At 38.6% G+C, this 26,847-nt stretch overlaps 3 protein-coding genes across 5 annotated transcripts; all 3 read left to right on the plus strand.

Moving 5' to 3' along the window:
* The first annotated feature begins 9,761 nt into the window (after positions 1-9,761).
* Positions 9,762-12,202, plus strand: LOC124348494 (dynactin subunit 4-like). The gene is made up of 9 exons (XM_046798718.1): positions 9,762-10,125; positions 10,194-10,264; positions 10,332-10,510; positions 10,573-10,724; positions 10,791-10,971; positions 11,138-11,321; positions 11,390-11,776; positions 11,857-11,965; positions 12,028-12,202. The coding sequence occupies exons 1-9, from the start codon at positions 9,772-9,774 to the stop codon at positions 12,112-12,114; spliced, it is 1,704 nt and encodes a 567-aa protein (XP_046654674.1). The 5' UTR covers positions 9,762-9,771; the 3' UTR covers positions 12,115-12,202.
* Positions 12,203-13,344: 1,142 nt separating this feature from the next.
* LOC124350986 lies at positions 13,345-14,498 on the plus strand. The gene is made up of 4 exons (XM_046801720.1): positions 13,345-13,732; positions 13,791-14,051; positions 14,114-14,221; positions 14,286-14,498. The coding sequence occupies exons 1-4, from the start codon at positions 13,518-13,520 to the stop codon at positions 14,392-14,394; spliced, it is 693 nt and encodes a 230-aa protein (XP_046657676.1). The 5' UTR covers positions 13,345-13,517; the 3' UTR covers positions 14,395-14,498.
* A 1,134-nt stretch (positions 14,499-15,632) lies between these two features.
* LOC124348359 lies at positions 15,633-26,564 on the plus strand. Of its 3 annotated transcripts, none has more exons than XM_046798550.1 (20): positions 15,633-15,930; positions 16,042-16,624; positions 16,696-17,285; positions 20,496-20,631; positions 20,706-21,058; positions 21,131-21,306; positions 21,695-21,857; positions 22,121-22,281; positions 22,353-22,470; positions 22,535-22,734; positions 22,807-22,867; positions 22,965-23,042; positions 23,267-23,473; positions 23,536-23,619; positions 23,688-23,773; positions 23,833-24,078; positions 24,140-24,288; positions 24,356-24,400; positions 24,466-24,656; positions 26,360-26,564. In XM_046798550.1, exons 1-20 carry the CDS (start codon positions 15,858-15,860, stop codon positions 26,383-26,385), a joined length of 3,726 nt encoding a protein of 1,241 aa, XP_046654506.1. In that variant the 5' UTR covers positions 15,633-15,857; the 3' UTR covers positions 26,386-26,564. The 3 variants fall into 3 exon arrangements, with proteins under 3 accessions (XP_046654506.1, XP_046654505.1, XP_046654507.1); XM_046798549.1 differs by lacking the exon at positions 26,360-26,564 and adding an exon at positions 24,720-25,137 and having other exon boundaries at positions 15,634-15,930; XM_046798551.1 differs by lacking the exons at positions 15,633-15,930; positions 16,042-16,624; positions 16,696-17,285; positions 26,360-26,564 and adding exons at positions 18,816-18,917; positions 24,720-25,137.
* Positions 26,565-26,847: the final 283 nt, after the last annotated feature.

Here is a 26,847-nt window from a genome sequence, read left to right on the forward strand (position 1 = left end):
CGTCGAAGGAGATTGCTCAATGAACTAGTACTAAAAGAGAAGTCTAGGGCAAAACTTCTTGTGAATGAGTTGTTGAATGAAAAATGGAAATCTGCCAGGAATTTTTGGATTCCCGTCAGGAACAGTGGACGTACTGGAATGATAATCGGCAAATATGTCCCACTGATAATAGAACCCCCTGACTTCGTAGTTTAGCGAATAGGAATGAATGACTGGAATATAATTCGGCAGTTTCGGTGTTTCGAACAATTGCTGCGGTACAAGCTGCCAAAAGACGTTGTTTTCTTAATTTTTTCTTTTAGACCGTCGCTGGTGTCGATCCCTTCGCACCTATTTTATTTCGAAAACTTGGTTAAAATTGTAGAAAAAGAAGACGAAGAGGAGAGAAACTTTTCAAATGTAAAAGATCCCACCCTCTCCAATTAAATAAATAGTTTTGCAAATTGCTACAGTGATAAATCCAAGTAATGTAGTGAGAAATGAAAATATTTTAAACTTGATAACATTATGAGGATTATCAAGATAGGTCCAAATCCCAAATGATGACAAAAAAACTTTAGTTTTCAAACATAAGAAAAGCAATTGCTTTGAAAAAAGTAATGAAGACTGGTGATTACGTATTAATTCTCTGGAAAAAGATAGGTATGTTTTGTCTGCAATTTGAGATAAATATTTGTTGACTTCAATATTTGAAAATAGACAGAAACAACAATCTTTCTTGTTCAGTTCAACCCGTATCCCGTTAAAAATCTGAACCAACTACAAAATCCACAGATCTGTGACAAAATAGAAAGCAGACTTCACAATAGGGTATCGCCTAAGGATTGTAAGTCACATATGGGTTATGTGGTTTCACGTGGTAAATTCAAAACCTATTCTCCAAAAATCAATGTGTGTTTTGTTTATAATAGGAACAAAAACTGCTCTTGAGAAGAACGCTGAAAAAACTATAGAGGATTTTCACAAATTATTAATTTCTTTGAACAATTCAGAATCCAGCAGCAATGAAGACGTCAGTGAAGAAGAAGATGACGTGGTAAGAATCAGGGTGATGAAGAAGATCAATCCGACAAAGATGATAGTTGTATTGAAGAGAACGCAATATCAAGTTCTACTGGGAATAAACATGATCAACCAATTGAAACTTCAATTTCTAGCAGGGTAATTAAATTTAGTTGCTGGCTAATGAGATCCATTATTTAATAGTTTTTTTAGTTGATAGAAACGCTGAGCAAGATTGCAGTAACCTTTCAGCAGGAGCTAAAAAACAAGTATGTTCAAACCCCCTGTTATAGCGCTATCAATTAGTTGATTTTTACTGCCAACTTTTTAAATAAATGCTTATTTATATCATATCTTTTATTTGAAATTTCAGTATCATGTTGACGGAGTCACCGATCCAAAACCTTGGCCAGTTTGAAAAGCTTTCTGGCAAAAAAGGAAGAAAAAATTGGGAAACTGGGGGATGAAAATCAGCAGTTGAAAGATGAAAACCTGTTTCTGCAAGATGGTATTAATCTTCTTTGAATTATTTTTACATGGCAGGGATAAAATACTTTGTTAAGAGCGATAGAGCAGTTCCTGATCTTTTTTAAGACTACCGCTGCTGTGTAATATTCCCTTTATTATGATTCTTAATGCGCATTCACAGGATTGCCCCAGATTATTTCCAAGTTGACGAAATCTTACAAATCTGAACAAACACCTGAAAGATGGGGAAAAGAGGAAGTGCAGAATGCATTGGTATGCAATTTATTTATTATTCATGTATATTTTTTTCAAGTGTGTAATGTTTAAACTAATCTCTTTAGTCGAAGCTAGAACTGAGCTCTAGAAATGTAAAACAACTAAGAGAGAAAAATAAATCTTCGCTCTTGGCTCGTACATGCCTGAAATTTTGTTTTGATGAAGATGTGCTCTCCAGATCTGTTGTTGTTGGGGGCAATCAGCAGAAAGATGCTGAGACCCCCAAACTGGAGTCTGATGTCTTAGAGAACATATGTGGTAGGCTTTCAATTTTGAGTCATTATTAATTATTTATTCTAATGTCTTTTTTCACGCTGTAATCTATTTAGATTTGGAAATGGCACGTTTCCCTGATGCAGAGCGAAAATCTATTATGAGTACAGTATCCTGCACGGAAACTGGGACAGCCGCTAGGTGGTTCTTACGAGTATCCTACATAGAACCCCTAGCGGCTGTCCCAGTTTCCGTCCAGGATACTGTACATTTACTCTAACAACAAGAGACGGGAACAATAAATAAAAGGATAAGTGAATTAAAAGAGGTACGTGTACTCTGTATGCTGCGTATGCTATGTTTGATGTGTGTACTGCATACTGCGAAATAAAGTCAATCGAAATTGCAATAATATATGTCGATAACACTGAATAAGCATTAAGAAATATCCGAACCGTCATAGTATAATCAGCGAAAAATCAAGAGGGATACTTATTAACCATATAAATATCACAGATGTATAGGTCAAGGTATAATCACCCAAACCTCGTAACATAGATGGAGATATCAAAGATTAATCAATGAAACTTGAAGGCAGCCAGTGAATGATCACCGAATAATAGTTGAGAGATCACGATTAATCACCATTTGGTCCGTTGTCGACATTCATTCCATCTTGATTTTCTGCTAAACATTTTCTTCGGTATTTATCTGGCTTTCCCTTCATCATTTTCTTGTATAATTTTCCATCTCAAATTTGTTTGGCTTACAGGAACTTGTTTGAATACCTTCTAGATAAGAAAAACGTTATTTTTTATAATTACAATTTTGAACTAACCAAATTTGGAATACATACCAAACACCGTCTAAAGTAATTATTGAATGCTGAAGAACATGTTTTTGTATCGATCCATTTTTTGGTTTTTCTTCACAGTTTACATGGGCCATAACTTTGATCGAAAAAACTGATTTCCAAGCCCGTTGTAAACAGTCACTCACAGACGTCCATCCTAGTGAACTGATCATACTGACCTATAAAGAAAAGAAAATGAATTGTATCTTAAAAAATCGTATTCACTGTAATTTTAAGTACCAATTGATAATAATTGTCTTTGTCCAGTAATTTTTGTTCCAACTCTTTTATTTCTTCTATATTTTACTTTTACTTTATTTCTTCAAGGGTGCGATTTAAAAAGTGGGATTTTCTGCTGCTGGTAAAACAGCAGCCAGGGTGAGATTATTCAACTTTCCATCCATTATGTCCAGTTTGTCCATAGGATTTGTTAATGTTTCGTTTTGTTTCAATGTTTCCCTCACCAACTTTTTACAATTTTCTCAAAACCTGAAATTAAAATAAAGCATTTAATTATTAAACTATAGCATATTAGAGAAAATTACTAATAGGATATCTCGAGTATTCCTTCCGTGTTACTTAGCTGAGCAACAACAACTTGATCGATCTCACCCATTTCTCTTCTAACTACAGACGATGAACCAGCAGTTGACGATGGAAAGTTAACATTAAACAATGAAAATGTTAAATGATGGCTTTTAAGAGCATTAGTATTGGAACGTTCTACTGTAAATAGTGTGCTGTTGTCAGATATTGACGGTACAGACACGAGAGAATCGACACAATACGACTGACTGTATTCTGCGTTTTGTTGAAAGAACTGCCCGGGTACATTATAACCTTGTCTGGTTGTTCGAACAGCATTTTCAGACAATTCTGGAGGAATAAAAGGAGTTTCAAATTGAGTGGGCCCGTACTTTCCGACAGTACTTGCACCACCGCTGATATCTTGTGATTCATCAACGGTGAATCGTTTTCTTGGTCTCTTATTCCTATATGGCCTTTACCCATATTTTGTTGTGTTTGGTTTTCATATGTAGAGTTGATATCAGATTGGACAGCAGCTACATTATCTTTTGCACGAGAGGCCTGATACGAATCTGAAAAATAAATATGTTGTGAATATGAACTGCAATATAACAATAACAATAAAACAACAATAAAGCAAACCAAATGTTCCCCCGATCTTACACTGATAAAAAAACTAATCTGGTTGTGGAGTTTTACGCTTCACTGAAGCCCTCTCCCCAAGTGTCTTAGGATACCAGCACTGTGTCCCTTCGTTAACCCAAAAATCAGTGACAGTGGCAACATAAGGGTCCGTTGCAGTAGTTAAATCAACCAGAAAATATTAGCCAGATTAAACCTGCCAACAGAGATGAATTTTAGTATTTGATAATGACGATGTGCAACTATGTTCAAATAAAACTGACAACTGAAGACGCCATTGAGATGCTGGTGTGTAAATGAATACTTCTTTCTTGTTGCAGAAAAAATCAGAATCTTTATTCCTTCAAATTATGGTAACCATTAGTTAGTTATCAGGTAAAAAAATGTTAATTTGTAATCATCGCGTGGTCAACAACTGAATTTCAAACATGAAGAAACAAGGAATAGATACAATTATAGAAATATTTCAACTCTAAAGCTTGAATTACAAAACAAGAAATGTTAACTTTCTATTTCAGCCAAAGGCAAAAGAAAACCACGGTTTTAATAACAGAATTAAGAATTCTACAAAATTCTACATTTTTTAGAATTTACACAGTGAGTAGAAAAAAATTAACCTATAACAAATGTTTGACGTTTTGAACAAAGCGTATAACCATTGACCATGTAAACAAAACCGTTAGAGACTTTTCATCTTTCAATAAAAAAGTGATTGTTTACAACAACTTAATAGTGAATTCAGTGAACACAAAGACTATTTTCTTTTTGTATAGGACCCATTCATTGTCTGTCGATGGCACACATCAATTAATAATACATATGGAGCATCAATATATAGCTGATATTACTTGTTATATAAATCCGAAAGATGGCCGTAATAAAACTTGACTGAAATTACAAGACATCCATTGTCAACCACTAAAATTTGAAATAGCAAGAGGAAATAGAGATTGAAAGTTCAAAGTTGTATTCTAACCACTTATCCCATTTTACTTCAAACGACTCGGAGGAATTTCCAGGATTACAAGCGACGTCAATTTCCTTTTAAAGGAATCGTGGAAGCTAACGAAGAAGACAATTCCTGCCAAAAACCAAGGAATCGTGGCAGCGAACGAAGAAGACGATTCCTGCCAAAAACCAAGGAATCGTGGCAGCGAACGAAGAAGACGATGTGTGGCAAAAATCAACAAATCGCGGCAGCTTCCAAAAAGAGACGATTTCGTGGCTAAAACCAACGAAACGTGGCAGCAATCAATGATGAATATGCGATCATAAAAAACACCCATTGGAGTTAACAACATTACAACTGGAAGAATTTAAACAATTAAACTGTCAATACACCAAACCAGTAAGGATTCAGGTTTAAACCTTTGGCCACTTCGTCTAAAATAAATTCTTTAGTTGATTTAATAATTAATTTATTAGAATTGTTTCACACTTAACACAGTTATATACACTTACAATTAAAAAGTTTGATAAAAAAATTGTTTACCATAAACGTAGCCACTATAGAATCTGTGTTGTAGATGGATGGATCGCACAATGTAAAGCTGACCATAACTCAGGATTGTGCGCTTTAATGCAGCTCATAATAATTGCTTCAGGATCCAACGGGAAAATTCCATCTCAAAAGCAAAGTAGCATTGAGCTTACCACCGTTATCCACGAGATGGTAAAAAAAAATAATAAGGTATAAAAGTTAATTGGCTAAGTTCGTTTGCAGCTTGTGATTTAACTCGATATAATTGTGAACTCTAATTAATAATCTTGTACTTTAGGAAAGGGGAGAATATCAGTTAATCAGTTATGTCAATCAAGTCTTGTGATGACTTCATCTGGAACCACAGATACAATCCCCTTACAGAATCTAGTTCGGCCCTAAAGCCCCCTTTGTCAAGCAGTCTCTTGTAGTCTACTATGGCCGACGGTAACGTCTAATATAAATACAGATATTCCGTATTCTTTACATCTCGTTTAGTTCAGTTCATGACATGGCGCAGTTGGTTTGTACTCATACCTACGTTATCTGTGTTCTGTAGCTTTCTTGTTGAACAGCAGTAAATTGGCTTGCCCGGCTTTAATTTTGTGTGCCTTAGTGTGTAAAATCGACGCCTAATCGGCCGACCGCATGGCCACGCTCAACGCTACCTGTTGACTCTCGTTTTCCCGCTTTCGATCTCGACGAGTACAAAGACTCTTTTGAACTGTGGTATAAAAAATGGCAGGTTTTCCTCAGTTTGTCAACGATCGCCACGGCACTTGATGAAGATGCCCGAGGTGTATACAAAACCCACGCACTGCTGTCATGTTTGATTACCGACACCCTTCAAGCTGTCCTCTCCATGGGCCTCACAGATGCTCAACTCGACGATCACACGATCTTGATCGGCTATCTTCGCTCTCGTTGCAACGCCGACCAACGCTTCCCCGCCAACCGGAACGTCATTCCTTCCGAGTTGATTGGACACAACAGCTCTGTACAAATTCCATCGTTCTGTGTCCCATCTATTTCTCTTTCCTATTCTTTGTTAAAGACGAAGTTAACACCAGTGTTCGTTATCTTTGCTCGTTGAAAGGGGCGTGTGATGACGCCATCTGGAACCACAGCTCCCATCCCCTTACAGAATCTAATTCGGCCTAAAGCCCTATTTGTCAATCAGTCTCTTGTAGTCTACTATGGCCGACGGTAACGTCTAATACAAATACAGATTCCGTATTCTCAACATCTCGTTTAGTTCAGTTCATCACAGATCTCACGAAAGAAAAGAAGAGAGCGACAAACAGGTCAAAGAAAGGAGTCGAAAGAAAAAATATGTTAAAGAATGGAAAAAAGGGGATGGAGAAGAGTAAGGGGATCGAGTTTGATGGTTGAAGGTGGAGAAGAGATTGCGACAGAAATGGTAGTGTAAGAGGCAGATTTGTTAGTGGTAGAAAAAGATGCAGTTGGTGGAGTAGAGGTAGGTTCGTATGAGGAAGGATTAGGTCGACTGGGGAAAGAAGGGGAAGGTGTAGAAGAAGAAGGAAACAATAGAAGTGAGGTTGAAGAGGAAGAAGAAGTATATGTTTTGGCAGAAAAGCAGAAAAACAAGAAAATGAATTGGCTGTGGGTGATGACTCTGCTGTTTTTCCCTCTCAAAAAAGGGAAACAGAAATAAAAATTAAAACAGAAAACGAACAATAATTCGGAATTTTAGATGTGGTAGATGTAAGCGTAAAGGGCACATCCGGAAAAAATTGTCCCCAATGAAATAAAAATTAACCAATGCCACTACATAAGCCCGCTAATCCCACGCCATCACTTGTTTCCTTATTGGAGCCTTTTTCAGTAATTTGGCAAGGAGAAGTTAATTTCAAACAACAAAAATCACTTGTTCAATTTCATTTAATGTCCGATAATCCAGCTATTGTTCACGCAATGACGTGTACCCCAATTAACATCACTCAAAAGATGAATCTGGGTGAGCAACAGATGGATTGGCCTCCACCAAAAACTGAAGAGAGCTAGTAGATTCTGCATTTTCTGTTGGGATTGCCTTGTTGGCGTGACCCTGAAGATGTTTTATAACAAAACAGGATTCTTCATTGTGGCTTTATCCGGTACCCCCATTTGAGGTGGGTTGCCGGAATTGGCAACATTTTCTTGAATGAATCATCCGAGGTATGTAATTTTTGTTTTTTACATTTTTCCAGTATCTGAATGTAACAGAGATAAAAAGATTGGTCTCAGATAGGGGGAGCCAGTGGACATACTGGACGAGAGTCTCAGGATAAGGAAGGACGGCTCAGAATTAAAAAGGCTTTTTGTCAGATTTCCTTAGAATCTGTCTGCAAAAGCCCTTGGCTTAGCAGAGCTAAAAACGGTAAACTTAGCAATGACAATAGAATCTGCTGGGCAACAAGCAGACGCGTTCTTTAAGTTGAGCACCCTCATAGAGTTGGCTAACTTCCGAAGTTGCCAAGTCGATAAAAGCAAATAAAAAAAATTGGACACGAACTATGGGTAACTGTTCTTGCATGGCGGCTTATGGAGTTTCGCCGGTGTCATTCTAAGTTTAATGTTTACTATTTTAGTCGTCTTTAGTTTTCATTCATAATTGGATACAACTGCATTCCTTAGTTATCAGGTAATATTTTTATTTTTATTCCCCCTCGATAGTCATTGTAGTTTATTTATTATTAATTTTTGGTATACGTCCCTACCGTGTTTACAAAAAAATATCGCCATTTCCTGCCCCAAGGGAAAAATGGAAAGAAGAGACGACGGACTTTTCGGTCGGCCATTTTTGAAGGGGGAGCCCCCTTGGGGAATTCAAAAATGGAAAATCCTCCCCCTCCCATTTTGGAATAGGGAGCCCCCTTCAAAAATGGCCGACCGAAAGGGAGCGAAATAGCTCGGGGGATGAAAAAACACGCACAAAACACAACAATTTATGATTATAAACTTCTATGTATTTCACGATAAACAAAAAACACCCACCCAATTTTTTAACACATCTCTTGTTTCTCGGTAAATTATTCGATGTTTTTTTAACTTTCAGTTTATTTTATATTAATTTATAAAGTGTGACCATTTTAGATTCTTTTTTTTCAAATTGCGATAAAAATATTTCTTAAAAATAAAAGTGTTAAATCGGTGTAAAATTTAATTTTTCGTCGATTGGGTTTTGTTTCATAAAATTATAATAACAAATAAAGTCGCAATTAAAGAAAAACCCAAAAATTAATTTTTTTCATTTCACGGCAAAATTAAATAAAAAGAAATTTCTCCTAAACTATTAAAGCGATAATTCTGAAAATTTCAGAATCACTTTTTTTGGCCCATCTTTACCCAACCCCCAAAAATGAATCGAATCCCAATTTTGACGGTGCCATCGATCGGCAGATTTCGCGTGGAATGACCCTTTTGCAACATCTAATTGTTGTCTTTCTTTTTAGCCTGTTCTGTATGATTTCTTACTTAGTCATCCTACCACGATTTACTTTAGTTTTTTCCCGCCAAGTTTTACTTCTACCTCATTGCCAAAAAATGGGAACATGCCAAATGTTTAAGAGATAAATAGACAATGTAAGGATGCTGAGTTGCGAGGTCTGGAAAAGGTCGAAAATGTCGATTAGGCTCAACATGCCTGAAATTATCACAGCCCTCTTATGGAGCTTCATTTTCGATTAAATAATACAACAAGAAAGAACAGGTTATTTTAGTGTTTAATAATTTTAAAGGATTTGTCATCATTCTGGCAAGTTACTTCTTTTTTTCTGAGTTCACTGGACATTGTAGGCGAAAAATTTTCCCTTGCTTTTCAAAATTGGCCGCTAGATGGTGCGGCAAATTGAAGTGGGGGGGATCAAGGAGGTAAAAAATAACAAAATTGTAGAAAAAAATTTCAACATTCGGTTTCCCTCAAAATTCCTAAAAAAATAGTTAATTTGGGAACTGGCTGCGATACCTTGTCACCGTTTCCCTAAAAATTTAAACCCCCAAAACTCCCAAATCTGGCCTCCTTGAGTGGTGGACTCATTGTTAAAACCAAGCTATTATTTTCAAGTTATAGTCCAATTTCGTCAAACATAACAAAAGTGGTGCAAAAGGGGTAGGTAACCAGTAATTTCCCTCCCGGCCATCACGTTTTTTCAATTTGTAACGCGATCAAACCCTGATTTTATTGTTGATTAGATGGTTGACTACATCTCCTTTTCCGCCTTGAATTGTGTGTATGCATGTATAGATTGTGCATTTATTTTATTCCCTACTTCCTACGGGAAACGGAACCTCACACTTCATCGTCGGAATGTCAGTAATTTTCTATTACGACAAAAAAATATGCAATTCGTATTTGCCGCCTTCACACCTCCCATCGCGCCCATCTTTCCCTACGTCATCTGCTCATATTGTCAGTCACCGCCCCATTTTTTCATTTCAGTTAATCGGCAGAATTGTTGACGTTTATATTGACAGCTGCTTAGTTCGAATTTCTTTGTTTGGAAGTTTTGTGTTAGTAACTTTTTTTTTACAAATGACGCATTTATTCAAGTCGGAAAAAGTACAATACCTATGTACTTGTGGATCTCTGAAACCTCTATGTCGTACATTTTTTTGTCGACATTGCTTAGCCTTAAAGTGTGGAGACTGTGTGTTTCATGAGGTACATCTTGTTAAAAAACACAATTAGTAATTTAATAAGAAAAATATTTACCTTCTATCTTATTCTAGGTTGATATTCTGTACTGTTCAAACTGTCTTGAAAATGTTCCACCTGGTGAAGCACGAGTTAAAAAGAATCAGTAATGCACACATTTAATTAAAATGTTTCTAATACGCTACTAAACCATTTGAAAACCATTCTTATAGGTGTAGTGAATGTTTTGAATGCCCAGTGTGTGACCAACTCTTGCTTACAAGAGCCACAAATATCCAAGTCCCAAGCACAGAAGATCCTTCTAAATTGGTGCCCAAAAAAATGTTTTATCTTGTGTGTGGCTTTTGTCGTTGGACTACTAGAGAAGCTGGTTTGCCTGACCAACCATCTGGTATTTTCATCTTTAATTGAGTCTATTTTTATAATTTTAATAATCCAATAATTTGATTCCAGCAACTGGAAGTTGGCCTGACTCAGACAATGCCAATAGTGCAAGAGTTGCAGCACTTTTGGAACATTACCGCAGTCTTGCTCAATTGGATAAATTTGAAAAAGAACAAAAAAGACAACTAAAGCGACGTAGCAATTACCTGAGCTTTACTGCTGTAAGTATATTTATTCCATTTCTACATAAAATCAAAAGAAAGTAAAAAACTTTTTTTTTTATAAAGGATAAGTACAGTCTTAGTGCATTGGCTGCAAGGAAAAGAAGTGGATTGCCTTTTTCAGGATCCCTGGGAATGAAGAAAGAAACACCTCAGATCTACAAAGTAGAATCTGCTGTGGCATTTGAGGAAACTGATGATATGTTAGATCCTGAAATTTTCACTAAGATTCTAAATTTATCCTCTGGTAATTCTCAATAATTAGTTATATGCATAAATAATATATAATAATATGTAAATAGTATAAAACTATAAATTATAATAATAAATTAAAATTATGTTTGACCCATTAAAAACAGATTGCACACAAAACACATTTTCATAATTTCAATTTCTCTGTGTGTTTGTTTTAGTGACTACTATTGATCAGAGAATTCGTCAGTCAGAACGTCAACCAGTCAAATCTGAAGATCTAATTCCAATTCATAAGTTCCTTTCTGTAAGAAGATCCCAACGATGTCGATTTTGTGAACATAATCTCAGCAAGCCAGAGTATAATCCAAGTTCCATCAAATTCAAGATCCATCTAGGAGCATTGTAAGTTATAATTTAGGAACTTTTCTGATTTGTAATATTTTTACGGTCGTACTTTTTTGTTAAAATAGCTATCATGTTCCTGATGTAATTATCTTTCGCAATTCACGTGACGACATGCAACTACGGCTTTGCAACCGTAGCCAATATCCAACTCATGTTCGTTTATTGTCCCTGGATCAATTTTCGTCAGTTGCTCACTCAAAGATAGAAGAACTAGAAAGTAGCTTTGGAGAGGCGGAGAAAGAAAAAAAATCCTCCTCATCTATGGTTGGACATGAACTCTGTGAAAGCCCTTCCACTCAAGCAGCTAACTTTAGAACTTGTCTAACGAATGCCCTCAAAGAGAAAGTTAACGCTTTTTTTCAACTACCAAGTGAACAGATTCTTCTTCCTGCTAGGGATGATTTAGCCGAATACGAGCTGACAGCTCCGCAAAATTTAAAAGATGATCCGAAGTAAATCTGTTTTTTTTTCTTGCCTATAATTAATTTGTTGTTATTAATAGTTTCTCGTTTTTTTCTTCTTTTTTTCAAAGGGCTGTCTTGTGGAGAAAGGGAAACAAAGTCGTCGTTTCCACACCTCTTACAGTCCTTGATGACGAGCTGGAAGAAAAGCGCGCTGGTTTCGTTTTTGAATTTGGAGCGGTCAGAATAATATTTTATATATTTTGCATCACTTGTTGAATTAATTATTATTTTTTGTTTAGGTGCGCGCTGGATTTGAAACCAAAGAGGTTCAACCGCAACCAACGAATGTTTACATCCCCGTTTTCATCTCACTGGGAAAAATCTGAAATCTCTGTCAACTGCTTGATAAACAGTGAAGCACTATTATTATTAGGTGAAGGTGTACGCTTTTTCCAATAAATTATATTACCAGAGGATGCTGTTCAAGTCTCTATATATTAAATTATGAAAAAAAATTTCGCTTGATTTTATTCCGAGCCAATGGAGATACTAATGTAATGGTAGAACGTGTGTAACGGAAACTAAATTTCTTAGGTCGGAATGTCCTTGGAAGCTGTATTTTTAAAATATTTTCATTTTAAGGCAGATGTAGAATTTGCTATGTGACATGCGCTATCCGCTATTCCTTACTTGAACGAAGAGAAATGAAATTAACTCAGAAAGAAAAATTGGTTCCCCGGATTTGACCGGGGCTCAGGTTACTCGTATACAGTATAATTCATTTGTCTTTTGTGATGTTACGCTAGAAAAATTTTAATTTCTTGTGTTTGCGTAACATTTTTAAGCCATCTTTGCCTCAATCAACTTAGTATGTAGTATGTACATGGGAGAACAAAATTTAGAACGGTCATACGCTAAGTGTGGATATTTTTGACGAGAATACTTTTTGGCTGATTCCCGATCCACACGTAAAAAGTCAACTGTTAGTCTTCAGTCCATAATTGAATTCATATAGGTTACAAACTTATTAAAAATAACATTAGCTGGGCCTGGGCCTGCTGGCTACTACAGACAGGGTTATGGAGAGACTCTCTCTACCCCTGCTACATACATTTAAAAAAAATTTCCTGAAGAGACTAGAGGAATTTCATTGAAAATTATTCTGCAAACTAATTGTTATTCGAAATTATAATAAAGCATTTTATTATTCCAAAACTGAGGACAATCATTATTAACTTTCACAGTTTCACATTTTTTTATAGCCTATGAGTCCTATCGGCCATCCATATCCCCATATCCTATGATCCTATGTTAAAATTTAATCATTTCCAGACAGAATTTCTAAGTATCGCAAATTCGCAACTCAGAATCCATCTGGTCTATGGCGTATGGCCTTCCAATCCAATGAAATGTACTCGCTAAAACAGTAAAATAAAACCACTGAAAAATGAAAAGAACAACACGATTTCTTTGGTAGGTTTTTTATATCAGTTTTTTTTTCAACTAAACTTAAATTAGGCTATATTTTTAGTTATTTTTATTTGGTAAAAATAAATTGCGGTTTTTATGTGTTTCGTTAATTGCTGCTAGATGGCGTATACACGTGGTTGCCTATTTAAAATCGTCTGCTCTCATCTCCCAAGCAAAACGACAAAACAGCTTCAGCTAGCTAGACGATCGGAGTTTCTACGTTATATTTGATATTTCAACCATTCGACTAATTCTTTAATTCGCAGAATTCAAAAAATTCTGTTTTGGCAATCCAAATCCCAATTATTGAAAATCAAGAATGGTGTCAAAATCTACAGTAAAATCTAAATCCGTTTCCCCTGCTAAATCAGAAAAGAAGACTGTGGTTGGTAAGACATCGAAAGGTTCTATTGAGAAAAATGATAACCGCATATATATTCGCTATCGACACCGAAAACTTCCAACCCGCGATGAAATCCGTTTGCTGCACCCTAGTATAATTGATGTGAGATTCCCACGTCAGAAAACTGCTAAGTATTATTTTTATAAAAGTTAGAATTTTAAAGCACATCTTACACATACATATTTGTAGATTTTGCACCTTGGAATTTGAAAACAAAGAAGCAGCAATTGGAGCCTTCAGAAAAATTATGAAATCACACAAAGAAGAATTATCTACTATCCAGTATCTCGGAAAAAGGCGTACACAGTCTGAGTCGGCCTCTGCACCTGCACAAGACCACTCCGAAGATGACTCTTCAGATGAACAGGAGGATTCAGAGGAAGAAACTTTGAATGCTGAGGAACAATGTTCTGAAGAATCAACACCCACAAAAAATCAACCATGTGCATGGTAAGCTTGATGAGATTTTGTACTCCTTCAACTTGTTCAATAACTTTTGCTGTCATTTTAAGCCTTCATGTCAGTGGTCTGCCAGACTTTGCTGTTAAAGAAGTGGTACAAAGTCTATATCCCAGCAACACCAAACTGGAAATCTGTGACAAGAAGTTGAAGGGAAAGAGGTAAGGATTTGTTATACAATGTGGTTTTTTTTTATAGATTGCTTATTTTTGATGATCTCTTTAGATATGCATTAGTCCACTTTGAATCTGCTGAAGAGGCCACCCGAGTCATGAAGGCATCGGAAAACGTGAACGTCAACGGAGAAAAGTTAACGGTCAAATTCCACAAATGAAATTGTGCGTCTGGCGAAAGAAAATATCTTGCTTTTTCCCCGTCATTCTTGAAATACATTTGAAAATACACGAGTGCATTCTCTGTTGCACGTCATCCGAAAAACTCGCAAGAATCTTGCGATATGGAGGTCACGGAAAATCGAGTCGAAGGGGTCGAGAGTTAAGGGAGGGAGAAAAATCCCGGCTTCCTGGAAAAGTTGTTTACAAGTGCGCACAAATATTTACTCGCTGCCAAAAACGAGAGCGAGTAGGGGCGTCAAGCACATCTTTTCACTTCGAGTTGAGATTTTCTCGCGCTGGTGTGTACGTTAGATAGAGATCCCTGGAATGCGAGTCGGAAATAACCTAGTACCCAAACCGCAGTGCAATTGTTTCGCCACTAACCCTGAAATCAAGTCTCCGCATGGAAGAATGTCAACTGGGATAAACAGGAGGGCCATGACAACAATAGGAAAACATGGCAAAAACAGGTTAAGTAAATCGTCTTAGAAATTCCGGGAAGAATAGCAAATGGCCAAATGCCCACTACGGATTATAAAATACGCGCCTCGATAGCAGAGGTCGCCATTTCACCAGGATGTGTTTAAAATCAATGTAGCCTACGTATACAAATTAGTAAAAACCTTTGGTGATAATAAAAAAAATAGAAAGCTGCTGGGATAAAAACACAGCTACAAACAACTCTTGGCTTTGTGTAGATATCCGTATTGACTCGCTTTGAGATAAGACTTGTGAGGCTTGTATAGCATGGTAGCTAATTAAAAGAGATGGGGCTCATTCTTTCGCGCCTCTGAAAATGGTCAAATGTTATGAATCATTCTGGGTCTTCAACTCCTTTCCTAACACGACTTGCTATATTTGCATACAAAATAGCCGAAATTTAAACACCAGGGGATAGGTTCGCTTTGTGACCGTTTTATAGCCTTGGGGGCGACTGACATAGCCCCAGAGATCAAGCCAACATTCCAGTGAAACTTTTAATTTCGTTTTTGACACAAGTCGGTCACGCTATTCTTAGTTTCGCTATATATTTTTAGTAGAGCATTGATATTCATGTGCTTAAAATAAAGAAAGTTGGATAGATTATTATTATTTTCTTTTAAAATCAGGGTCCGCCATCAAGCCACCCCATCTGTGAACAAAGATGAGCAACTGTTCTATTTTCCCCTTATCACTAGCCACTAGCCAGTAGCCAAGGCCGAAGCAGGCAGCATGGAGAGCCCTCGGCGAGTTTAACTATGGTTGAATAGTTGCTTTTGAACCGCCGTTGTGGAAAGGTCGTTGTATTTTCGTCGTGCTCTCAGTAGTGTTGTTGTTTTTCCACATCTTCTGTTTGTCTTGTTTGTTCAAGGAAATTTAACAATTGTCAATGTTTCCATTCGCGTGCTGGTTGGGGTTGTTTTCACCTCTAGTCAGGGGCTAATTGATTTTCGATTTAGCAGTAATTCTGTGAGAGCAACAGATGCTCGATAACGTGCTTCTTGGTTTGGATCAACAAAACAGGAATAAGCATTCCACCATGGCTGCTACATTTGGTTAGTAGTGACATTTTTCGTTTGATCGTTTCTCTTTACAGTTATTTTTTTTATACAATCGTCCATTGTTTTGTGTTTCATATGATTGACTGCTTTGTGATTCGCCAACAGATAACCCTTCGTACTTCACCATATCGGGTCAGTCACCAGTCCCGACGGCCACAACGCCTACCGACATAGTCGAGTCGATTGGAGCCAAACCAAAACGGTTTAAGAGTTGGTTCAAACTCCCCAAAAGACCTTTTCGGTCTAAAGTTGCTTTAGATCAACCCGAAAATACCGACAGATGCTCAGGGAATTCTCCACCACCGGCTTCTCCTGAACCCGAACCTCAGAGCAATCTCAACGATTTCGCTCACAGTGAAGTGGTCTATTATAATTTTTGCTCGGCGACACAACAAGATCCGGCTCCGTCATCCACGGAAGTCAACAATGACGATGACGTATTTAGTGACACTTCTACCATCCGCGGAGTCGGATCAACTCGTACTCTCAGTCGGCGGAGGCATTCGTTAGGCTCGTGGTTTCGATCCTCGTTGGCCGCCGTTCGCAAACACAACACGGGTGCGTCCACTGCTTCCGGACTGGAATCTCACGATACAGCTACTGAAACAAATGAACGGCCGTCAACTTCATCTGAACGTGCGTTACTGGCCCGAAACGTGTCGACGTCAGTCAATTGCGTCTCTACCGCGTGAGTTACTTTTCTTTCCGCCTTCCATAATAGATTGGATTTTTAACAAAATCTATTTGGTTCTTTTATAGGTCTGCTCGTGATATTCGGACACCAGAGCGAGGACGGTCAGCTGAAGGTAAAACGGGCAAACGTCGGATGCCTGTGGCGGTCAAAAGTCACGTCGAATTACGGGCACGTGCCCGCTACGCACGTCAGGAGAAATCAGTGTGTGATACCAAAGCCGTTTCAACGTCAAGGATGTCGAGGGCAGTTCAATCTCCGCACCACCGACAACACCAAACGGCCAGTCTCGATCGGAGATACACAAAGAGCACCGAAGTTTTGGCTTCAAAGCCGGAAGAAGTCACGTCAACAAGCCAACAACCTTCAGTTCCGGCCGCGGAATGTCCCGAGCAGTTGGAAGAGGAGGATTCGTTCCAGAGAGAGGAGTCGTGTCCTACACGCAGGAGGAGCATTTCTTCGTCGACAAGTCGTCAGCGATTTGTCGTCCAGCGTAGCCGCACGATCGAAGATCGACATCGAACGAGTTGCTGCGGGAGAATGGCCGCCGCTGCTGCATCGTCGACATCGTCTCGCGGAGAACGTCGTCGCGCCTCATTCGACGCCGCCAGTCCGTCGTCTCATACTAGGCGCCGATGTCAGCGATGTCGCGACAAAGGTTCGTACATCTATTCCTTTGAGATCTTCGTCATTCCGTGACGACGGTTGTTGAATCACGCGGGATTATTGACAGGGACAGGAGTTTAGGGATCCTGTTTTAAAAATATAACTCACCCAAGAGGGAGGTTGGACAGAGCTTTTGGTTGTAGGCGTGGGTAACTCCTTACCAACTGGGCATGACCGAACAGCTACCATCAAATGGAACATGTAAGATCCTTTACCGTCTGCGTTCGTTAATTCCTGGCCGCAGTTTTTTTATTTTTATTTTCATGGTTCTGAATCGCAACGATGTCGCGAATGGGTTTGTTAAAAGGAATCCACCTTGGGACTGTTGTGGGGACTCGACTAACGACCCCGCGTTCATCCCTGATCTAAATATAAACGTGAGAGGAGACGGAATCGTTAGAAAACAAGAGGGTAGTAGTAGACTCCCGCACACAAGCAACTGTTGAAACATTTTCTTTGAAAAAAAAAAAAGAAATTCTTGTGTTTGTCTAGCTTTTTACCCCATTTGATGGGAGAATTCTTGTTTTTTCCCCCATGATTGGCTAGTCAAAGATTCCGGCATTTTTCAAAATTTGGGAGACCTGTTGAGTTGTGTTTGACACTTGCGGACATGATTCCCTCCCACTGGGTTCCTTTAATGCCACTTTAATTCCCTGGAAGCTTACGACCCAACCGCGACGAGTGGGGAAAACAGGGACTGGAAGACAGGTCAAAATTGCGATATCGGAAGAACCCCATCCATGTTGTGTCCACCTTTTCCTTCACCTATATTTATTTATTTTGGGGGTGGGGTTTAGGGGCGGAGTACTTTTACTTTGTTGCCCGCTTTTTTTCGCCTTCATGTGGCCGCCATATTGCCAGATGGGGGAGCAGCTCGGATCTCCCTCCGCAGTTGTAAAAAAGACTGCGGCAAGAAAAGCCATGGGGAGGAGAAATAATAAACGATAGACACAGACAAACGCGCGCACACACTTTTACCGAGAAGAAGAAAGAAGGAAGAATATTAATGAAGGGAAAACATTAGCTCGGCCCTAGATGGATATACGTCCGAGCTGGCGTAAAGGTTCACATTCCATCCGGCGATATCTGTTTCTCTCAAGAATCTTGAAAGGTTTTTTTCTCTCGGCTAAGGAATTCAATGTTAATTTACAAAATTTACGCTTCATTTTTTTTTTTTTTTACGAAATGGATGAGATCATCGTCGCGGGGTATCGCAACGTTGATGACCGATCTAAATATAAAAATGGTGGGCGTCGATCTAGTCAAACAATTGCGAAAGTCAGAAAGAAAAAAACCTAACAAGCCAAGACAATTTTGGATAGGATTCAAGGATGTCCCTCATGGAAATATGCCTCCAACCCGCACCCTAACTTCCACAATAGATTTCGTGTCGTATCAGATGACGACGGGCTGAATTTTTTTATATTTAACCTTCGTCGTTTCCACCATTTGCCACTCAAACCGCAGCAGCGGATTTCCTCCTATGACTTCTGGGGAGTAGACCCAACAGCGCAGTCCCGTCGTTAGCAAATTAGTTCGTGACGTTGAATTGAAATCATTGCTCCTCGCTGGACATCGTCTGTTTCAGAAAAAAAAATGCGGATGGGCGATTACAATTCAAAAGGTTTTCTTCTTGTTTAAACATTTTCATTAGATTCTTTTGTATTTGCCATTTTTTTTTTTTATTTTATAATTTTTTGTTTGTTTGCGTTAATTATAATAGCGATGATTTCCGGATGCTGTTAAAGTGTCGAAACGGCCATTTGGGCGTGGCACTTTAGCTGAACGTCATTGCTTTTTTTCTCACGTTTCATTTTCCTTTTTTTGATCCGCATTCCATCCGTTTTTGCAACCGGCCAAACGCCAGTTCACCACGTCTTTGTACCATCTATTTTTAAAAAGATGAATCGGAATTTCCACGAATATATACACACAAGTTGGTGGGGGAAACGGATCTAGAAGGAGAGCGCGGACATCTGGTCTCGCTGTTGACCAATTTTTTTCCTTTGTCCTCCAAGATGCTCTACTTGATTTGTTCTTTTTTTTTAATGATTCTAAATAAGTATAAATAAGTACAGTTTGTGTAGACGGCATGAACAAAAGAAGCGGAAGTCGTGGGCGAAGATGCTGCGTTTACTACACTTTTTCTCCCCTTGACATTCGATACCGCTTTTGCTCCCCCTATTCGACCCCGTTGTCCTCCATCAACTTAGACTTTATCTCCGAAAAGAAAATGGTAAATGAAAAACAGGCAGGGACTTGACACGATTTCTAGTCATTTTTTTTTTCTTGTTGTTTTTGGGGTGGAAAAATCACTTGCTGCGTGATATCTTTTCTCAGCAACTTCCTTAGACGAATTTACAATCTGGATCTTGATGTCAGAGTCCGATTTTTTCTTTCACCCCATCTGATTTGGCACTCACGCGTCTAACAGCAGTCGTTAAATAAAAAGAAAAGTTGTCTTTCGACATCCGTCGAGAAAAATTCATTCTGTTTTCATTTTCATTATCCGGCATTAATTAAATTTCACAAATTCTTGTATCGGATTTTAATTTAAGACTACCAGCTTTGAGCTGAATATCTTGAGGTGACAAGTCCTTTTGTTCCCGTTTTTTTAGCCCCCTTTTTTTAAAGGAAAAAACATGTTCAGACATCTCGGAAAGATGCAGGGACTCAAATTTCACACCATCCTGTTCTCATCCGCAAGGTTAGTCTGGCCCGAGGGCTGAGGCATCTGAAGAAGTATAGCAGACTCGAGAGGGATGCTGTCAAAATCCGTCCAAATTTTCCTAAGCAATACCAGATCACCAGCAATCTTAGTGCTTTTGCTTTAAATGAGAAAGTGACGCCATCGGGGGGATAAATGTCACGAAAAATCGAATGCACTTCTCGTTATAAGTAAATATCTCAAAGATGATGATGAACCCACCCTCACAGAAAAGGAGGGTATTGAAACATCCGGCGTACGTTCGCGTGATGGATGCCTTGTCTTATGTATGTTAAGGGAACAAAACAACACGTTCAACCATGCGTTCCTCTTTTTCTTCAAACCAGATTGGTTGAGAAAGAAAAAAAAACGGATGATGGACGTGCCCTGCCGACCGGAGACGCCTCATTTGAGACTTCGTCATGCTGTTTGAAACTTAGGAACTCTATTCATTCTGAATTTTTCTTATTTTTTCCCATTCATCCATCAAAACAGCTGAGCCGACCGGAGCCGAAAAAGTCGATGTTGTCATCATCTTCAGCAAAAATTGCGTTGTGTCCTATCAATGGATCGCTTACCTAACCGGAATTCTCGGTAAAATTTTCAGCTCTAGCGACCGACCTCCGACACGGTAAATTCACAACTTTTGGTTCCCTTCGTAACCCATTTTTAATGTTTTTCACAATTTTTTGTTTTTCTTTCTAGAGTGACGTCACGCGATGTGGAGAGCCTGGTGGATAGCACTAGCAGCAACATATCGACATCGGGCCGCCACAAGCCGCCACCAATTCCACCCGTACACGGAATGCAGAAATGCGACTATCAAAATGTGGCGGCAACGGAACAGTTGGACGTAGAAAGAGGCGCTCGTCAACACGCCGTACGCAAGACTGTTGCCACCGCTTCGCTCCAAATTGTTCTCTTATCAAAGGCGCTCCTCAATCACGTTGGCTTGCATGCCAATGATCCATTGGGTACCCTTTTGCATCCCAAACGCGTCCTCGGACTCATGCTCGGCGTTGATGAATTTAAAGATATTGTTCCGCTTCATCGATCAGGTAACTGCGTTGGTGCTGAGTTAACTACATCGCTTTGTTTACTTAACTACCTGTTGGCTTTTCATTTGGCAGCTCTGTGTTCCTTTGATTTTTGGCCCAAAATCGTTATGCGAGATCAAGACATGAAATCTGTCAATGAATTCGGAGAACGGGCCCAAAGTATTCTCGGCCGATCTCAGCCCGTCGCCCTTATTGAAGCTAATCTCCAACCAGCCCGTTTCAAAATCGCACCCAAGAAATTGCGATCGGTAAATCCATCCACCCTATTTAGTGTAAACGCCGTGTAATCAGTCTAAAACGATCGAGATTCAAAATCCAACGGTCAAAACGGAGACGATAAACCGAGCTATTGAAATGAACTATACGCCATCTACTCGAGGGTGAAACTACTCTTGGTTCTCCATTGACGATTGAAACATGAATCTCTCGGGCCGTTTCACCCTCTTCTCTATCCTACTTGCCCTTCCTCTATTATTCTTGTTGAATTTTTTTTCCTATTGATCGCATGTGGGAAAGTGTAACATGAGATTGTCTACTCGACAATTCTCTATTTACCAGTTCATTCTTTGTACTTTTCGTAAGTGTGTCGAACCAAAATTCCGTACCTTCAAGTAGGTTCTGCATTTTATTTTCCAGGGTGAAGAACGGGTGACATTGATTCTGATGGAAACCACAGAAAATATCAAGCATATGGCAACCGTTCAAGTCGGAGTCGATTTGAACAATCAGTTGAACAAGTCCGTCCACATCGAGAGACTTTGCTGGGTCAATCCCTATGTTATTACCTTCAATGTTCCCAGTAAGTTACTAGACATTTTTCTTTCTTAAGTTGTTGACATTCTAGGTCTAAGAAAATAAGCCACGTGTTTATCACACGGTATGTGTTGCCCTTGAGTCTGTTTACTATCCATTCTATTGTATGGAGCTTGCATGAGGGGAGGTGGGTTGGGGAGGGGGGACTTATCACCTTTTCATATTTGAAAGTGCAGATAAACGTAGACAACTAGAACCTAACTAACACATTTTTGTTTTTCCGTTTTCATTTATTTTTTCGTCGTCAAGAAAAATTTCTCGAGCTTGATGTTGTGGTTAAAGTTCAATTAAAAGTGGGCAATCATTCTTGGGGCGTTCGCGACTTGAAATGTCAAAGCAAATTGGGCGAAATTGGCGTTTTGCTATCAAAATGCCAGCTTATGGGATCCCCCGCTGAAGTAATGTGCCAGGTAAAACAAATTTTTAATATCGCAACGGTTTTAAATAGTTAAAGTTAATTGAAATTTTTCGTTCAATTCAGGCTTTAAAGATTAGCCCAGTCGACACGGAAAAACTGGATCAAGTGTTGACTCGTAGCCTTGACAAAGCTAAAATATCTCTGTCGGCTTTTGGTCTCGAACAAACGGAAGATGAACTCAGTAAGAAATTCCGGGAATTATTTAGTTATTTTTTTCTTTACCGGAATATCTATTTTCTCTGTAGGAGATGAAGAATATCCTACTCTGTTGCATTTTGCCGCACGTTGCGGCCTCAAGAATTTGACTTGGGCCTTGTTGGAGTGTGTTGGTGCCGTTCAGGCCATATATGTCCGTAATTGCAATGGCTTAACTGCTCTTGAATTGGCTGAGGAAAACGGCCATAATGGCGTCATCAACTGCTTGCAGAGCTTTATACAAATATTGGTATGGTTTTATATTTTTCAAAAATAATTGAACTCGTTTCCGGTTCTAATTCACTTGTTTTCCTTCGTAAAGGATGCAGCCAATAGTCAGCCACAGACGGGGCCACAGAGTGATGACTACGTACAAATGAATAGTAAGTCGTAACTTATATATGATAATTGTTGAAGTAATAACTTTTATAAGTGTTCTCCTAACCATTCGTAAAAATTCTTTAAATTGTTCTTTTCCAGAATCCACTACAGTTGAAACTGAGATAAATGACTACGACTTCGTGCCCAAACCCAAACTTGTCAACTCCGCTACCCATGGTAGGTTTTATGTTTTAATTATTTTGAAGAAAGACTGGATTATTTACAAACGTGACCAGACTCGGTGCTTCTATTGAAGTCAGTTTCTCAAAAAAATTGAAGCTGGTATTGATAATGTGGCCATTATTATTTCGTCTTATCTAGTGGGCCTTAGCTTATCTCAGTTGAAATCATTAGAAAATATGTGCCATTTTATATATTTATTTATTTATTTTTTCAAATAGATGTTGAAACAAAGCAAAAATGCCAAGGGGAACAGGAGATAATCCGTGGTGCTGTTGGTGGATCTGGGCCTGATGAAGAAAAAAGTCCGGAGAAAATTCACAATACAACAAAAACCGGACTGACAAAAGAAGACCAACTAAGAATGCAAAAACGAGATAATAATATAAATCCAGCTCTTCAGAAAATGCCTGGCCAGTCACCTGAAAGTATTAATGGACAATCTTTTCACATAAGAAACTTCGTTAGTGATTATTTTTTGTAAAAACAGATGAAGAAACGATTCCTGAAGTCATTCTTACTTCGGGATCTCCTTTCACAGTTATACCGTCTCGTGCGTCAAGTAGGCTATCTAGTAAGTAGCAGTCCCAACTCCCAAGTCGTACTTCGGTCTTTCTGTAAATAATGATTTCTAATTTGAAGGTTGGTCATCGTCGGATCGTTCTAGTGTCGCCAGTCACTTGAGTCACGACAGTGGAACTCATTTCGAATCATCAGAAGAAAGAAAAGTAAATTTTCAATGTCTTGTTCATGGTGGGCTCAAGTAAAATTTACATTTTCATTGTAGGTTCTGGGAAATATCCGTAATGACTATGACGTTCCTCCAGCAATTGTGATCCCGCATTTTGCGATGTCGAATTATGTTGTTCCACCACCTCCCAGACCAATAGATGGAAGAGAAGATGACGATTATATTCCTATTCTTACTGGAATCCGATTCAACAGGGATTTGTCCCCTAGATCGTCGCCCCGTCCCCCTACCATATTTCGGTATCCATTTGAAGCGATTGAACTTAATCCGCCAGCTAGTCAGGTACTTTGGTAACATACACAGTGCACCCTATAAACACTGAAAATATAACATTTCGTTTTAGGCGGTTTTGGGTGAAGATCTTGGGTTAATAATACCGAACGGAGAACCCGAGTTTATGGAACAGGCCCCTATACTATTGCCCTCGTATTCACAAAACGACCCTAGTCGCGTTGAAGGGGAAGAACCGGTTTATATGACGATGACTCCAAGGTAAACAATCATTAATCAAAATAAAATAATCAGTAGTATTTTTTGTAACCTCCTGTCATTTCATTAGGTGTGGCCGGAGGAAAGGCCATTTAGAAGCGGCCACTTGCGAAGGGTATGTACTTATTTTTGGAAATAGTGATCACAGAGATGACAGTAAAAATATTGAATCTTCTGCAGAAATTCGGTGTCTATTAGCAATGTAATAGAGGAGGATGATTACATCGCAACGGCAGAATTGAACATGCCTACCGCCTATTTGGCTAGCACAACTCCTCGACTCACAAGGGGAGGGGCGATAAGACAGCGGGAAACGCTTAGAGTTTCAAAAAATTTGTCTAATTCGGAGAACCAGCTTTTGGCAAGCAATCGTAAGTTACGAAAATATTTATTTTATTAACTTCATTTTAAATTTATTTTATTGAAATACTTAGTGGATGCTCCATTATCTGATTGGCACTCGTATCCCCTTTTGGACATAAATACCCCTATACCTGCACCACGGTGTATCGGTGTAAATTGTGCTGTTCCAAAAGTTCCACCTCGAAAAATATCGACACCTAGTCCGTGTCGTAGCCCAAAGTCCAGCAAACACAAGATCTAAACAATGTATATTTCAGTTTACCCATTTTCTGTTTGGCCAGAATCTTCATGAGACAGTTTCCTTGTTTTCTCACTCATTTTTGTTGAAATAACAGTTGATAAAATGTATTTTCATTCACGACTTTAGTTACTTTGGTATCCATGAACTGAATTCTTATTTATCTAGTCTCCCAATGGATACAGCTAAATTGGTATCTGAAGAAAAGTAATTTGTCCCATTTTCGTAATATACGCAATACTTCGAAGAAATCGACAGGCGTTGTTCTTATTTTTCTCGCAATGCTCCCAAAATGTAAAATATTAAATGTCATGCACTTGGACAGTGTAGAAGATTGATTTGGATTACCTCGAGTACTGTTATCAAAATGTAAAAGAGGATGAAATATCTTGTAAACTGTTCGAAGATGAAGTATGGGATGAACGACAGCATGCTGTACTTTGTCGTTGACACCCGATTACTGCAGAAACGCTGGCCCATCCTGCATCTCGCAATGCTCCCCAAATTTAAAATATTGAATGTCATGCACTTGGAAAATTAATTTTGAGTACCTGCAGTAATGTTATCAAAGTGAAAAACAAGATGTAGAATCTTGAAAACTGTTCCAAGATGAACAATGGTAGAAACGTCATCAAACTGTATTTTGTAGTCGACACTCGGTTACTACAGAAACGCTGGCCCGACCCCTGGACGTGGATGGCCCGCAATTTGGCCGCATTCAAAAATAAAGGAACATCACTTGTCAAATTGGATATTCACTTGAAGCCGAAGGATAGGGTTTCGTTACCGTTGATTCGACTAAAGAAGCCACCCATTTCTTCTTCTCCAATGGCGCAAAAATTGGGCAGTGTGAACAGCAATGCCACCCTGGGTGTCGTGAAATTTTGAGGCTAATAGGCTATCCCATGAACAAAAAAAAAAACATTATAAAAATTCTTGGTGTCAGAAAATCTCGATCAGAAAATAGTGGACATCACTTGATTCATCGATATGTTCAAAACTTCAAAAATAAAGAAATAATAAAACCAATTTTGTGACTGGCTGGTGCCAAGCGTTTCGATAGGCGTAAGCGCTTACTTGATAACTTGATAATGCAGGAATGCCCAATTCTCGAGAGGATGTCGATTTTGTTTCCTAGCTCTTCTGCGCCACTCCCACGTGTGTCCAATGCAGTGTAAAACGTCCACTTAGAAGTGGTAGAGTTGAAAAGTTTTCAGAACCAGAATAGTGTTGTTGAGCATCGCGATGGCTCAACACATTTCGCCATGAGCCCTGCACCATCAAAAGTAAAGGGAAACTAAAATTAACTATTCAAAATAAGATTTTTATAAGCACACTTACGCACCAGCCACGACGTTCTAGACAATTTATCTGTTATTGTTGAGGTGTCAGAGTCAGCCAAATAGGTGGTAAGCTGTTGTCGAAAATTCTTGTCCAAAATCTATTGATGAATAAAATTTTTTTTCTATCTAGTAAATCTAACTTGGAGTACAGAATAACCTGTATGTCAATGCCATCGCCTTTGGATATGCTGCCAAGTTGAAGCAATACCTCAGATTTATTTCAACTTCATGAAAAGGAAGGCTTTATTTTTTCTGTGACATCTCTTTCGTTGATCTTGTTCAATTTTCTTTTGCAGCAGTGAATTCTAATGCTTTGGTTGCTCAGTCTAACCTTACTAAATTATTGCATTTTGAAAAACCGTTATTGCAATCAGGGAACGACAATAAACGAACTTTGATTTAGTTAAATGTTCCCATTTTTACTTCTCAGATCAGTAATGAAGAGATCAACTAGGACAAGTAACAAAATAATGTGGGACTATATAGCTTTCCCAAACGGTGCCAAACATAAGACTCTACCAATCATAAAACAAATTTTATTCCATCTGTGGACAATGACGAATCGACATATCTACCAAACAAACTATTACAGTATAACATGTGAAATATTTCGCATAT

The sequence above is a fragment of the Daphnia pulicaria genome, chromosome 7, assembly GCF_021234035.1.
Source record: "Daphnia pulicaria isolate SC F1-1A chromosome 7, SC_F0-13Bv2, whole genome shotgun sequence".
Classification (NCBI taxonomy): Eukaryota; Metazoa; Arthropoda; class Branchiopoda; order Diplostraca; family Daphniidae; genus Daphnia; species Daphnia pulicaria.